The 17262-nt window shown below is 41.4% G+C and overlaps 1 protein-coding gene across 1 annotated transcript in view; it reads right to left on the reverse strand.

Annotated features, from left to right (window-relative positions):
• Positions 1–17262, reverse strand: part of PPP1R1B (protein phosphatase 1 regulatory inhibitor subunit 1B) — an 86830-nt gene that overhangs the window by 41422 nt on the left and 28146 nt on the right. The window contains exons 2-3 of the mRNA XM_063425458.1: positions 14890–14950; positions 7171–7193 (exon numbers count right to left, since the gene is read on the reverse strand). Coding sequence (XP_063281528.1) covers positions 7171–7193; positions 14890–14950 — 84 coding nt within the window. The remainder of the gene's footprint in view (positions 1–7170; positions 7194–14889; positions 14951–17262) is intronic.

A 17262-nucleotide genomic window follows, 5' to 3' on the forward strand; every position in this document is an offset into this window, starting at 1 on the left:
CGGCATTTTTGCGTTGCCGACCGACGACGGTCCTGAACCGTCCTAAATTTAAGAGGTACTTACCCGATCGCCGTCGTTCCCCCGGCGGCGATCGGCGTTGCTCCCGTTGTGGGGAGACTGCCTGCAGCCCAGACAGTCTCCCCATGGCGGATTAGGACCCCTGTGGCCATGTGATCGCCCAACAGGGCGACCACATGGTCACAATAGGTGTCCAAGTATCTGCCTGCAGGGGGACTGTCTGTGCTGACAGGCAGTCTCCCTGCCAGTGTAAAATCAAAAAAAAATTAAAGTTATAGTGAATAAAAAAAAAATATTATATATGTGTATATATATATATGATATATAGACATATATTATACCTATATAATATATGTCTATATATCATATATATAATGTCATGCTAAGTTTATTTTTATATTAATATGTACATATATTAATATAAAAATACACGTATTATTAAATTACACACATATATATAATATATATATAATAACTATATATATTGTATATATATATTATTATAAAATACAAATAATAAGTAAATTAAATTAAATTAAAAAAAATAAAAATAATAATAAAAATTTTAAAAAAAATTATATATCTATACGAAATTTTATTCTAACTGTATTTTGATATTAATATATATATATTTATATCAAAATACACTCAGAATGAAATTGTATATATATCTATGTATATATAAATAAATAAAAAGAATACGAACTATTCATATGTCCATATACAAAATTACATAAATAATTATATAAATATACATGTAGACTTCAAATATATAAATATGCATATATATTTAAATTCTACGTGCGTATTTATGTAATATTTTTACATAATTAAGTAATTTTATTAATTGCAATTTGAGGGACCTGCCTGCCAACCCACGCCGAAGTTGCAGAGAATTTAATTTGCTAGCACTGTATTTTACCCTGTAACGTTCTACGACACCCTAAAACCTGTACATGGGGGGTACTGTTTTACTCGGGAGACTTTGCTGAACACAAATATTAGTGATTCAAAACAGTAAAACATATCACAGCGATGATATTGTCAGTGAAAGTGACTTTTTTTGCATTTTTCACACACAAACAGCACTTTTACTGATGATATAATTGTTGTGATACATTTTCCAGTTTTGAAACACTAATGTTTGTGTTCAGCAAAGTCTCCTGAGTATAAAAGTACCCCCCATGTACAGGTTTTATAGCGTTTTTGAAAGTTACAGGGTCAAATATATGGGTCAAATATTTTTACATTGAAAATGGCCAGGTTGGTTACGTTGCCTTTGAGAGCGTATGGTAGCCCAGGAATGAGAATTACCCCCATGATGGCATACCATTTGCAAAAGAAGACAACCCAAGGTATTGCAAATGGGGTATGTCCAGTCTTTTTTAGTAACCACTTAGTCACAAACACTGGCCAAAATTAGCGTTCAATTTAGTTTTTTACTTTTTTCACACACAAACAAATATGAACGCTAACTTTGGCCAGTGTTTGCGACTAAGTGGCTACTAAAAAAGTCTGGACATACCCCATATTGAATACCCTGGGTTGTCTGCTTTAACCCCTTAAGGACCAAACTTCTGGAATAAAATGGAATCATGACGTGTCACACACGTCATGTGTCCTTAAGGGGTTAAAAAAAAATATGTACATGTGGGGTGTTATTCAGCGATTTATGACAGATAATAGTGTTACAATGTCACTATTGATACATTTTAAAAATGTATGTTTTGAAACCGCAATATCCTACATGTACTTATAGCCCTATAACATGCAAAAAAATAGCAAAAAGCATGTAAACACTGGGTATTTTTAAACTCAGGACAAAATTTTGAATCTATTTAGCAGTTTTTTTCATTCGCTTTTGTAGATGAGTAAAAGATTTTTCACATAAAAGTCAAAAAACATGTATTTTTTTCAATTTTTCATCATATTTTTTCATTTTTTTAAAATTAAATTACATGAGATTATATAAATAATGGTATGTAAAGAAAGCCCCTTTTGTCCTGAAAAACACAATATATAATTTGTATAGGAACAGTAAATGAGAGAGCGGAAAATTACAGCTAAACACAAACACCACAAAAGTGTAAAAAGATGCCTGGTCGCAAATGTACAACATCGCAAAAAAAGTCCAGTCCTTAAGGGGTTAAAATGGAATGAGGCAAAAATGTGATTCTTTGTTAAACTAATTTGCATATGCCCACCCAGAATCCTTTGCGGTAGTAACATCACTGCAAATTTGTGATTTCTGGAAAGCAAGACTTATGGCTAGACTGGTGTGCAAGATTTTTGTTTAACATTGTATTAACTATCCATAGATATAATGCAAAAATGCATAATTCAATGCTTGCATATTTTTATTGAGGGCATATCTACTAAATAGTATTTTTAATTAAAGTTTTCATTTTATTTAGGAGTGTCACCTTAAGTATATTCTAAATTACAGTTAAAGAATGAGTGACCTAGCTGTCAAGATGTTAAGAACCACTGATGGATAGTATGTATACAGTATGATAAAATTATTACATATAATATTTATATGTTAAAAACGGTATCGGTTTGAGTATTAGTACAGTAATAACAGGCTCTGTATAACAGTACAGATTATCCATGCGTTGATAACAGACATAATATATGAGTACAGGTATATACTGCACATGAGTTGAGTACTGTCAGTGCAACATACAATTTTTTATGTATTTACTTTTTCTCATATTACTTCTTCATTTACAGTATTATTAATCATAAGTATTATTTTATTAGGCCCCTCAACACCCTCTGTTCCTGTGCGCCCAGCTTGTCTTGTTGCAAACACGCGACTGTTAGTCCACCTATTGTACAGCGCTACGGAATTTGTTGGCGCTGCTTTATAATAAATAATAATAAATATAACAATTTGTATAGTCTACCTGCTGTAACATATTATGATGCTCGGTTTCTATATTCCACTCAAGAACCTACTGCAGTATATAATGATATTATGCATCTCCTCTGCCCATTAATTTCCTTAGGTGGCCTTGATTTGCTTCCAAAGTCAAACTCAGTGTGACTGTGGAGCAGAACGTTCTTCACTTTAAATAAACCCTTTTGTTCGTTCCCCGGTATTTCAACACCCTCTCCTCCCCCATCACAAATTCCATTACGTCTTTTCACTCCATGTGGTGGTGGTGGTGGGGGGGTAATGCAAGAGTAAGGCCAGGAGGACGGGGAGGGGGCTACCTGTGTAGTTGTTTAATCAGCCAAATATGGTCGATTGTATATATTTTTTAACTCATTCAATAATGGATTCTTTAAAATTGTTTTGTTCAGTCATTGGACATGTCATCAAATCAGCTAAACAATGAGCGCGTTGTGTGCGTTCGAAGAAAATATAGCAAGATGGCTTCCTGATTCACAAGTAATCCTTAATAAGACATCAGATTGCAAAACATTAATCAGAACAATAAGCAATATTTGGCAAACTGTTTTATCCCTGGTAAAATTATTCTACCAATTTTGTCTATAATTCACGCTGTGATCCTTATTTGTCCTTTTTGTAAAATATTGTCATGCAAACGCATGAGAAATTTTACCTCATAGTATAAGAATATTTATAATTTTTTTATTAACCCGCCCTGTAGTCTTCCTTTTTTTTCTCTGCAAACACTTGTTTTATATGTGATGAAGTAGTAGTAACCAATTAACAATTATAATAGCTATTGTAAGAATCCAGAGCCTGACCAGTGTCACTGATGTTGAGCTATGGTCCGTTCCTCACCTTATCATATGCTGGACTAGCCGTTTAGGCATCTATCCGGTCTTGGTTGACCTGAGAGTTAAGCAGCTATCTCTATTATTATATGCTGGGTAGTCATTACATAGGCAAAAAACACAAGGAGACATAGTGAAAAAGCGTCAGTAATTACAGCTGTCCTTGCCAGGAATAAATCTAAGTCTCCTCACTGGATTCCACAGACAAGGACAAAAAATGTCTACAGAAACATTCACTAAAGTGAGACTTTCATGTGATTTCAAAGTAAATTTAAAATTGAAAGTCAAAGTAGCCAAGCTTGAAAAATTCTCTAAGTCAAATACGTCTTCAGTTCAGCTACTCTGGCCTTAAATTTGAAATTCACTTTGAATTCTCACGTTAGTAAGTAACCATGGTAAAGAGATCACATATACTGTACATTAAGAGTTACTCATTTGGCTGCAGGTTATGCAGATAGGTTTTTTTTTTTTGATTATGGACCAATCACTGTGTTCCAGGTTTAGGCATAGAATGCCAGACAAAATGGCCCCCACACCGAAGAGGGTCATCACAGGATATATACATTACATTACAGTTTACTGCTAATAGAAAGAAAAATACAAGTTTAATCTTTATTTTATACCTGTGATAGGGTGGTCAAACGGAGTAAAAATACTCACCACTACATCAGATGAAGACCCCCCATATAAGGTCCAATAAGGGGAAAATAAGGTCCTAAATTTACCTAATATTTACATGTATCACTGGCCCCTTGGAGATGCAGCAACCCTGTGGGTGCTGACACTCTTTGGGATATGTCTCCAATACATGAATTACACCTTCTATAATTCACTGTCATGATATCTTCAAGTTATCCAGACAATTTATTAATTTCCTCTCTGCTTGCATGCATATATATATATATATTTATTATATATCTATGTCTTCTCTGTACATTTACTCATCTTTTCTCCGTTATTATTCATTATCCTTTTCGAATATATTTCATTCTATTTTCTGTTCATTTGTTCATTCTACTTAACACTTAAGAGACTCTGCATCTCCAAACTCTTAATAACACTTATTCATACATTTGCCTGCAGTAATAGGCTCTAACTCTCTTTTGCAATATGATAACTTTCCACTACAGTCCCCTCTGGGACTTCTCTTTGGCATTTATCCAGCACTCTGGCAAACACAGGGTTAACCTCTTGGTTACCCCCCTGCCGGATGGCTACACATGCCACTCAAACATTCACTCCCCGCCCACCGACCAATGCCGCTCGAATGTGATGATGACGTCGGCAGTCTGATGGGCGGGATTATGTCCTTTAAAAATACGGCGGGCTTACTCATACCGGTAAGCTCTTGACAAAGGCGCAAGGTTAAGCGCCGAAACGCGCGTTGAGCGAATACCGGGACCATTTGGTCCGAGATTCAATTAGGGATCTCTCTATCTACTACTAGCACTATGGAAGCTTTTTACCTCTTAACGATAGGAATCGATGTCTAGTCAGCACTAGCCAGTACCGGGACCTTTGGGGTCCGAGCTTTGTTTAAACAGACGTTAGCAGTAGTTATAAGAGAATGTATGCCTCTCAAATATAGGACTCTGGGCTCAGCCAGCACTTGCCTCACTCTGCTAATATAGCACCCAGACTGCCTACCTTAGCTCCTATCATATATTTTTTAAAGCAGGGAGCTCTCTTTAGCTTAGCTCGTTAATAGACCAGTCCTGTTGAGTACTTGTTTGGTCCTCTGATGGGGTGCTATTCAAATATAGGATTCTGGGTTCAGCCAGCACTTGCCTCACTCTGCTAACATAGCACCCAGACTGCCTACCTTAGCTCCTATCATATATATTGTAAGCAGGGAGCTCTCTTTAGCTTAGCTCGTTAATAGACCAGTCCTGTTGAGTATTTGTTTGGTTCTCTGATGGGGTGTTACTCATCGTTCTATCCTTTAGACCTATACTCTATATTAGGACTTTAGTCTATGTTTTTTGCGTTCTGAGCTATATGCCTTAAGTGACGGAACATTAGGAGCCACCAATTTTTTTGCAGGCTCTCGTCACTGCAGTACCACTGCATGGGATGCTAAGCTCTACCCTCTATTTACAGCCAGTGGGTTATCTATATTAGGGGTCCACTGTCTGCTATTGTACAAAGGAGGTACTTATGCTAATCAGCTTTATTATCTGGGGCCAGCCTTTAGGGTGCCGGTCTATATCATATATTTTTTCCAATTACTACACCCTATTGTCTTAGTACACCTTGTGAGGGGAGGTTTATGTTGTCATTCCTCTCCGCTATTTTGTAACGTTACTAGGGTGACACCACTGTCCTTCCCTAGATACAGATTAATAGCTACTTATAGCGTCTGAAATATTGTTGCAATCTATATATATATCTCTTGATAACAAGGTTTGCTGTGAGGTCACCTTTTGATAGAGGATCCCTACTCTGTCACTTTTTGCTCACTGTATATACACTTTTAACACTGTATATACACTATTTAATTTATTTTACTTTACTTTATACCTTATCGTGTTTTTCTTCCCTTGAAGGGACTAATAAAAATTTATTATTTTTCATATTTTGCATGTATGTTCCATACCGGCAATTCCTAGCCACTACTATGGACTATTCTATTCAGGGGTATTGAGACTGACGACTGGGAGGACCTGCTTTGTAATCCCTTTCTGTCAGCCTTCTTCTTTTCTATATTATATCCCACGGGTTATGCCCTTATACCCTGCAACCCTTACCAACCCCAATGTAGGATTGTATCTATTTATTTATTTACTTTCTTCCATTGGCTGTTGTGTCCTTTCTCTAATCTTTATTTTAACCTTACTCCTTGGTAAATATGATAAGATGGCAACATACTCCATACGCCAACGTGACAAGGGTCCAAAAGTGGCACTATGTGCCACAGACGCATTTACAAAACAACAAACCGAAAACATGAAAGTGCTTGTTAGGAGATGTCATTGGGGCACATCCTGTTTCCATTTTACAAATATGAAATATAGTATTATGGTGAAAAATTCAATATGTGCAGAATAAGGGCAAATTGCTAAAACGAACGTCAATTAATCCAAAGGCCTCCAAGACACAAGCCTACAATGAATAAAACAAAAATTATGAAGGCAAAAGATAGATTTGGTAAAAACAGAAAATAATATATTTGTGAGGAGAGGAGGCATTATATGAATAAACACAGAGAGTGCTGGGCATCGGATGCAGACATAATATTTAATGTGTTACTACAGGGAGACAGAAATATAGGGGCATGCATAGACTTGAGCTTTTAGGAGAGAGCAAGGGATGGACGTAGAGAGTGTAAGAGATACAGCTAAATAAATGTTAAATAGACTGAAGGAAAGGCTTGCTGGCTATGATAATGGACATGGTACTTACCTGATGTGATGTGGAATCTTCATCTATAGAAAGAAATACAGGACAATGAAGGGGTTAAGACTATAAGCAAAGATGAATGGAGAGAAAATATAAGGAACTCCCTCTCATGTCCCTTCCCACTCCTCTCTTACCCCCCCTCCCCTTCTTCTGCATCTCTTTATCTTTCCCCGTAGACTATAGAATCACACGAGAAATGTTTCTAGTTTTTTTTCTTTTCAATTCAAAAAGTTAACTGTTAACTAAACAAGGGGAAAAAAACGAAATAAAGAAGTAATTGTACCATTGTAACTAGAATTTTTTTTTTGTTTTGTTTGTACTCTTTTTTGTACGTTTGATGTCCGTATCTCCATGTACAATTTGTCTTGCGTGCTTTCAATATAAAAGTACTGCATATATCGATGTAAAAATATAAAACCTTTTAATAAAAAAAAGGATTTGAAAATAAATTGTGTCTCTGTGCAAGAGACAGAGGCACGTGTAGAAAGTGGCAAGACTAGGGATCTCAGAGCGGAAAAACAAGAAGAGAGCGAGAACAGTAAAGAAAATAAGAGACCAGTACACAAGGATAAAGGAAGTAACGGACTGTGACAAAAAGGATATAAAGTAAAAACAAACAGTGAATGAAAATAAAATAATGTAAATATGTTTGCATATGATGAGAGATGATTTAAAACTAGCACACAGAGTCACAGAGTCACAGAGGTTAGTAGCCATTCCATATTAGGACTTTGGGGTGCAATACCCTATAGGGTTATATATGATTTAGTAGTTATTTTATTCTATTCAAATATAATGTGAGCACTATTCTCTTATTCCCACCATACTTTACACTGGCATTGTGCAAAGTATTGTCCATTTTCTCAATTCACCAGAACCAAGCTGGATTTCCCGAGGACTTCGAATTCTGGATCTCTTCCTACCGATTTATTGACAAGCAAACCCCCAATTTTATCACATGACAGGAGGCTTCGTATTTTGCATAATCTTTCTTTACTAACTCCATAGCAGCAAAGAAAAGAGTGACATAACTTTTAACCAATCATAATATAGAATAGGGTATAAGAGGTGTGACCTATGACATAATTTCCTCTTTCTTTGCTGCTCCATCACAAGCTAAGTACTATATTTTGTGTCTCTATACTTGACATATTTTATACATGCATTTGTACTATTACTGTACCTTTTAATATTTACACTGTTACTTCTCATACCCTATCTGTATACCATGGGACCCTGACTGGCTCCCTAGGTGTCTTTCACGGCTTCACCACCATCTATATTTCCCTCCATGTCTCTATTTCTGCCAACGGCTTTTCTGTGCGCTCGCGCACATCATTTTCGGTAGTTTTTCTACCGAACGCATTGTTCGGTAGTTTTTGCGCATTCGCCTGTTTTATGCGAATGCCGCGGTTCTTCTATGCGATCGCTCATTGACTTTCGTTTCTTTCTACCGAACGCTTCATTCGGTAGTTTGAAGCGTTCGCCTATTTAAGGCATTCACATCATTTTTACAGTTCACATGTTCGGCAGTTTAACTATACGAACGGTAAACTTTCAGTTTTGCCGCCCAAACTAGGGGAGGTACTATCCTCCCCACACTAAGGCTGTCAGTCCGGCGGCCATCTTAAAGGGATAAACTGTGCCTGATTTTCTGCTCCAGCAATCCTGCAAGCAATTGAATTTCTTTTTCATTCAGTGGGACCAGGTTAGTGCCTTACTTTAGGGGTTGGTTTAGCCAGTTGGTCTACACCTTATTCTGGCCGGGGTGAGCCCCCATTTTATGCTGCTAAACGGACCTGTTTAGGCAGGATTCCTATTACCTGGGTGAGCCCCAGTAAACAGCCCTCTCTTCTTTACGACCTACCGGTCTCTAAACTCAGGTTATTTAGTCCTGATACTATACCACCCCGGTCCCCAGGCCTCTCCACTTATTGTGCCTAAGTGCCCTCACGCAATTTATCGGGTGAGCCCCGAATTCTCATTCCTTATAATGGAGGAATCACAAACCTCAGACCTCCAGGCCATGATAACAGCAGCCGTGGCTGCAGCTATGGAACAAGCCGCTTCCAAGTCGCTCCAGACAGACTCTGAAGTCCCCAAGCCCATCTCTAAACGGGTTCATTATAAAGCGGACTCCGAGGACTCAGACTCCTCCAGGGAGCGTTCACAACGGCGAAAGTGCCATTGGAAGGGCAATGTAACCCCACGCAAGGCTAAAGGGAAAGCCCATGCTGATCGCAGGAAAGCCACGGTTCGTGCAACCCACGAGCTCACACAACTTTCCTCAGGTGAGGAAGATGTAGAACCCACTCAGGCAGCCTCCGACCAAGGGGACTCAGACAGGGATTCCACGGCCAACTCTGACCCTTACTGTATAAGTGAACAAGGTCTGGGTGAGCCCCAGGACTCCATGGCAACACCCATGGATAACCCACAGGAGGGCATGGAGATTTTCCTCGATAATTCGGGACTCCAAATGTTTGACCCACGAAACATGCGGCACCCCCGTTCGGAAGAATGGTCACCACCTGAGCATCTGGCAAGGTTTATGCACTTCTGGCTCAGAAAATCGTTGGACAAGGAAGTTAGAAACCGGATGAGATCCGAATGCCCTCGGCCTAGTCTCCCAGACAAAATAACGCACACCCCCGAATTTGACCCACTCATGACTACGTTCATGTCCCGAGGGGGTCGGGATCCGCGCAAGGGCATAGAGCGCGGTTTCAAAGGAGCGCAAGACAAACTGCTAGATGCCATTGGGCCACTAGCCAGAATAATGGATATGGCGGATGAAGCCTACGAGAGGGCTGATACTTTTTACCCCAGATACGGTGCGTGAATGGGCGCGAGATACCCGGGAATGGGCACAAAGGTGTTTCTGTTTCCTAGGGAACACCAACGTAGCGCTCTCTTCGGAGAGGCGCCGAGCAGCACTTTACCGTATCGACGAAAAACTGGTCGAACTGGGGGACAAGGAATTAGGACCCTTAGCACAGGGTAAATTATTTGGAGAGGCCTTCCTTAAGGAATTAAATAAAAGGGTCAACATATTCACGTCCCTTAACAAGGCACAATCTTCGATGCGGAAAGTCTTCCGCGGCTCTCATACCCGTGGGGTTTTTGGAAGGGCTGGACGGCAGAGGGGCCGTGCCGCCAGCCGTTTTTGGCCATCTGGCCCCCGTACAACAAGGACTCAGCAAATGTACTACCCGGATTCATCTACCCGACATAGATTCCACCAATTCAGGGGATTTGATCGTGGCCGAGGCAGTCGAGGACGCTCACGGGTAAGATTCTCCAACGGTAAGTCGGAATCTTACTCTGTCTCTAACCTCCTGTCATATCGCAGGTCGTGTTTCTCTTTTTTTCCAGAACTGGAAAGAACTATCTTCAGACGCGTGGATACTCCAGACGGTGCAGGGCTATCGAATAGAGTTCGACTCGACCCCGCTCCAGCGGGCCCCTCCACGTCCGATTCAGACTACACAGGCAGATGCCCGCCTCATAGACGCGGAACTCCGAGAACTCCGCTCCAAGGGTGCCATCCAACCGGCTCCGGATGCCACCGGTTTCTACAGCAATATCTTCCTGGTCAGGAAGAAAACCGGCGAATTTTGCCCTGTTATCAATCTCAGGGAGCTCAATTCTCATGTGGTATACCGTCATTTCAAAATGGAAGGTATACATCTTCTCCGGGACTTGCTTCGACACGACGACTGGTTCACTCGTCTGGACCTCAAAGACCGAAGCAGCCGTCCCTACCTCCATTTTTTCTGGCACGGGATTCCCTGGCAGTTCACCTGTCTCACCTTTTGGCCTCAGTTCGGCCCTGTGGTGCTTTACCAAGATTATGAAGCCAGTAGTGGCGAAGCTCAGATCCCAAGGCATAAGATGCATCATCTATCTCGACGACATCCTGATCTTCGACGAGGATGCAGAGACTCTTCGGAGACACACGGAAAACACACTACACCTTTTGGACTCTCTGGGCTTTGTCGTCAACCGTCCCAAGTCCGCATTGACCCCGGCTCAATCAGTCCAATTCCTCGGATTCATAATAGACTCCACATCATGCACTCTCCATCTCCCGACTACCAAAATTACAGCAATCCGCAGGGAGATCCGAAAAGTTCTTCGTCGGACTACCATACCTCTACGATTACTGGCACGGATTGTGGGCCTTCTCTCCGCATCCATCCAGGCCATTTTTCCCGGACCCCTGCACTACAGGGCCATGCAGCGCCTCAAGGCAAGTTTCCTTCGTAGGCAACCAACATACGACCAACCGGTTCCAATGTCGGCCGAGGTTCGGGAAGAACTACACTGGTGGCTGAACTGCATGCAGGCTTGGAATGGCAGGGCCATATTCGGGAACCAGCCAGACTTCGTGCTGGAATCAGATGCCAGTCGTTCAGGCTGGGGAGCAACAGACGGAACCACCTCCACAGGAGGAGTCTGGACTCCAGAAGAGCTCTCAATGCACATAAATTGCCTGGAACTCTTGGCCGGGTCCTTCGCCATTCGCAGCCTGGCAAAGAATCGATCCAACTGCTGCATCCTACTCCGCATGGACAACGTCTCAGCGGTCAGATACATCAACCGCCTTGGAGGCACTCGTTCTCGAGCACTGGCGGATCTCACGAAAGAGATCTTTGATTACTGCGTTCCACGCAACATCACCTTGCTGGCAGAGCACTTACCAGGAGACTCCAATACGACGGCGGATTGGTACTCACGCCACTGGCGGGACGCCAGCGATTGGCAGCTAGACCCTCATATTTTCACGCTACTGGATGCACAGAGGGGCCCTCTCTCCATAGACCTATTTCCGTCCCGCAACAATCGACAAACAGAGGTTTTCTTCAGCTGGCTCCCAGACCCAGAGAGCCTCGCAACGGATGCGTTTCTCCAACAGTGGCCAAGGGACGGTGCCTACGCATTCCCTCCTTTCGCAATGATAACGAGGGTCTTTCACCGCATCCGTCTACAGGGAGTGAGAATAATTCTCATCACGCCGCTCTGGCAGAGCCAGCCATGGTACCCGGACCTTCTGGAACTTTCAATCGAAGATCCCCTCCTCCTTCCAGATGCCCCAACCATCCTCAGGAGCCCATTGGGCCTACCTCACCCACTAGTCCTGCAGGAACGCTTGCCCCTTGTGGCCTGGACTCTTTCCGGGCTCCTAGGGAACCAAGGAATTATCGCAGGAAACTAAGGACCTGCTATGGGATTCATGGGCACCAGGAACAAAGAGGTGCTACTTATCAGCATGGCATTCCTGGACAAGTTGGTGTGTGGGACGGGACCTCAATCCCTTTACTGCACCTACTCACTCCATCATGAATTTCCTGACCTCACTCTTCACTGCCGGAAAATCATACCGTTCCATCAATGTGGTACGGTCGGCCATCTCAGCGGCTCATACTCCGACTCAGGGGACTCCTGTTGGTAAGGACCCGCTCATCTGCAGACTGCTCCGTGGCATGCACCTACGGCGCCCCCGGAACCCAAATACTCTAGACTTTGGGACGTTGGTGTGGTCCTCCAATTCTTACGAAATTGGCCTCCCAACGAAGAACTGTCACTCCGCCAGCTTACCGCAAAATTCACCCTCCTGCTCTGTCTGGTTTCTTTCCGACGGGTATCGGACGTACGCGCATTTGACGCCAACGCGTTTACCTTCTGTCCGGCGGGTGTCACCTTTCGGATCTCACGTCGCACTAAGTCCAACTCTCACTCGGTTTTCTACCCTTTCTTCCCTTCTGACCCTCAACTCTGCGTGGTCTCAACCCTCCGTCAATACATGGAAGCCACCGCGACGTTGCGGCAGCCTTCCACTCATCAGCTTCTCATCTCTTACGTCCGCCCTTATGGTCCGGTTTCGGTCACTACACTGGCCAGATGGGTTAGATGGCTATTATTGCCGGTATTGACCAAGCTTTCGGAGCACACTCCGTGCGTGGGGCAGCGGCCTCTTCCGCTTATGCGGCAGGCGCGTCCCTTTCAGACATCTTGCGAGCAGCGGACTGGACCAGAGAATCTACCTTTAGGACATTCTACTTTCGTCCTCTGGATAACCCAGCTTTTTCTTTTCTTTCACAGCGTTGAAATTGCAAAATACGAAGCCTCCTGTCATGTGATAAAATTGAAGATTATGATAGCTTTAGTGTACAGATAATCTTAATTTTAATAATGACAGGAGGCGAGTATTTTCCCTCCCTGTTCTCTTTCGTTCTTCCCTCCCTTTCATCTTCACCTCTACTTATGACACTTGACTCTCTCATATGGGGGTATAATGCCTGACTCGGTAACACTTGTTTCAATGTCTTATTTTCATTCACTTATGGTTCTATATATATACTGTTTGGGGTGGGATACTTATTTAACACCATTAGGGGAGGACGTTTAGTTTAGTTTATTCATATTTTATTAGTCAATATTGAGTTGAATTAAGGGACAGACACTCATTGTTTTTAGACAATCATTTCTGGACTCTAACGCACCTTATACTCTCGTTTCCTCGCTTAACCCCTTAAGGACACATGACATGTGTGACATGTCATGATTCCCTTTTATTCCAGAAGTTTGGTCCTTAAGGGGTTAAACAGAGGTTACACGGAATCATCAAAGTCTCCATACAAGATGTCTTCATCATCGCATCAGGAGATTTATCATCAGGTCTAGGGAGACCATCGTTTGAAAATGGGATGCCTTCATCTGCATTCTACCTGTTCCGGTTCAATTTATTCTGATTGAGTTTCCAGTTTCTTATTTTATGGACTTTTCTAATGTTCTGTTATTTCTACATTATTACCTTGTGATGTCGCAAGTTTAAAGAGGAAATGATGTCATAGGTCACACCTCTTATACCCTATTCTATATTATGATTGGTTAAAAGTTATGTCACTCTTTTCTTTGCTGCTATGGAGTTAGTAAAGAAATATTATGCAAAATACTCGCCTCCTGTCATTATTAAAATTAAGATTATCTGTACACTAAAGCTAGCATAATCTTCAATTCTCTCTTTCACCTTTATCTATGTAAACTACTCTGATTTGCAAACAGTAATAAATAGAACTCGTGACAAATAATGTTCACTGGTGCCAAACATTCCAGAATGCAAGCTGACACACTGAAATGGTCCTGTTTTGCGGGGTTGAAAAACTGATTCTTCATCCACCCAGAAAACTGCAAAGTCCTTCAGTGAACATCAATATTACAAGTGCAATTTTTTACAGTGGATCTGTGGCTTTTTAACTTTTCATTATGATATAATTTTTATGTATTTTTTTTAAAAAAAAAACTTTATTGGTATTCCTTTGAATCCCAATTGTGCATTTCAAAGGATATAGGTGAGATAAAAGCTCATTTGAGCAGGACCGTCATCATCACCCTCTGTTCCCGTACGTCCGGCAGGTCTTGCTGCAAATACATGTCTGTTAGTCCACCTACTGTACAATTCTATGGAATTTGTTGGCGCTTTATAAATAATAATAATAATAAAGTAGGGGTTACTTTGTTTTATGTAAGTGCCAGTTCTTGGTCATGGGAGGAAATTTCACTACCACATTCGGCCATCAGCTGTTGGCCACAATGGGTAATGGCAAAAGGCACTATCTAGCAGATCACCAATAGATGCCTATCGAACCATCTGTTGACTTTGCTAAGCCATTGGCAATCGACTATCTGCTTGCCCGCACTCTGCTAGTTACTTCTTACCTGGAGACTGGGGTTCAGACACTCGGAACAAGGTTGCTGGTGTGGGCCTGCGTCTTCGGATCTAGAAGCAGAGAAAAAAAATGAATTATTGTGGCCTTGAAATGTCTAGCTTGCAGAGGTGACAATCTAATGTGTATATTCTTGTATCTGTCAAATATAGACATAGGTTTTTTTTTCAATTAACACATGAAATTATACAGCATTTTAAATGAAAATTTTAAAATATTTTCCATATTTTTCCCATTGTATCTTACCATTGTATCCAAGTCTTACCTCGTGAACAAACCAGTGGTATTACAAATTTTGGAACTGGGGTCAAACTGATCAGGAAATTATAAATGTTACGCCAAAATTACCAAGCTTCTAAAATAGCAAAATTTTGAAAATGTTCATCCATTTTCAATTTATAAATGCACCAGAATCCCCAGTTCATGAAATAATCCATACGCCAGTCAAAGTGACCGAGATAATGTTATTTAAAACTACCAGCAGTCTGTTTGTGGTTTAAGAAAGTTTAATGATGCATATTTTAGTATTTTTTTATATTAACAGGCTTAGGTTACCCATTATGCTTCCCACTGTACATATAGGGACACTGGGTCCTTTCATGTCCTACAAAACAAAATGTGCCTCTTATTAAGTTCATATGCATGGTGAATCCTAGACATAGACATGCCTTCCAATAGTCCCGATTCTGTCAGGACAGTCCTGATTTTTGCTTCCTATTTCAACTAGTTCCCTGGTGTCTCGCTATTGGTAAATCAGGGAACTGTCCCCAACAAGCATAGTGCTCGTGACTCACAAGACGTGCTTGTACTATGTTCAGGGCACCAGGGCTCTGCAGAGAGAACTAAATCAGGGCTCCCAGCACGCCACGGTCTGCTCTCAGTGGTTTGACCCACCATGATAGGCAGATAGCCTGGCATGTATTAACGCTAGGCTGACCTGCCAGTAAAGGTGGACCTGTGATTGTATGGACGCCGGAGTTGGGATGTATGCATACAGAACACTGCACAAATATACAGAGTAATATCATTACACAAACACACAAGATACAGCGCACACTCATTCACTAAACACCAACTATAAAGATCACAATATTTAATAATGTAATTTAAAGACACCTGTCTTAGGAAAATAAATGGGGATTTAATTACACTATACGCTCATGCATTGCATAGCTTGCCACAGCGCCAATGTATCCCATTCTTGGCAGGTCCTATCCTAGCAACCTAATGCCTGTTTTCATGAGATTAATCCACTTACTTGGGAAATCTTTCCTCCTGTGGCTTTCTGCAGGGCAAGGTTAAATAGGGGCACATGTGATGTGGAGGGGTGTAAAACTCACGATGTTGGCCTGGACTCCCAAATATATATGTATACACATACTGTATACACACACACACACCTACATACATACATACATACACAATTTACACACGTCTAAACTGTCAAGTAACTATACACAAATACACACACCTACTCTACTTGTACACACATTATGACTATTGTTATAGACACGTACCTAGACTGTCTTTCAGTTTACACAACTAGTCCAACAATAGATTAAAAGATTTGGGGAATTATTCTCTAAACTCTAAAAATTGTAAGGAACAGTAATCTGAGTGGTAACATTTAGGTCAAGGTATCTGATTTCCAAATATTATCCATCTTAGCTGTATTTGTTTACTGGCTATTTTTCCCCCTAAATTTGCTTATATAAATAAAGCATAAATTACACAAAACGGCATACACCTCAAATCCTGCCCAACCTCGTAGATACAAACAGCTATATTATAACATTGTAAAAAAAAACACTGAACTGTAATAAAAGACATTATATTAAAGTGCAAGCGGGGGTCATAGTATGGTTCATGCCCCCAGAATTGCCCTGCAGAGCTTGCACTCTAAGCCTCCGTGCCTACCCTTGCTCAATATGCCTAACCCATCTCTTATCTAGACTTGGCTCCAGTCACAACGTGACCTCGTACTGGAAGCGATATGGCAGTAACTAGCGCAGCCCCCACAGCTGATAAGACAAACCACGGCCTTCGTGCAATCACCATCACCCACCCTCTCCCTGTTCAATTTGGTACAAGTAACCCCTTTGCTTCCTGGCTGATTTCACAATGGGTGACTTGGCAGAAGTGGAAATTTAAGCTTTAGTCTGTGTCGCTTAACTCGGATGCAAGTGCTCCTACTGGCAAGGCAGCCAAACTCATAATGGTCTCACCCAAGGGCAGGTGCTCGCATTAAAATATAATCTTTTAAAGTGTACCCTTTTTAAAAAGCCTTTTCGTGGGCAGTCTGACTGCATGTAAGGTGTTTGACTGCTTTGGGAATGGGATTTGATGTGTCGCCGGTGGTCTCAGA

The sequence above is a fragment of the Pelobates fuscus genome, chromosome 6, assembly GCF_036172605.1.
Source record: "Pelobates fuscus isolate aPelFus1 chromosome 6, aPelFus1.pri, whole genome shotgun sequence".
Lineage (NCBI taxonomy): Eukaryota > Metazoa > Chordata > Amphibia > Anura > Pelobatidae > Pelobates > Pelobates fuscus.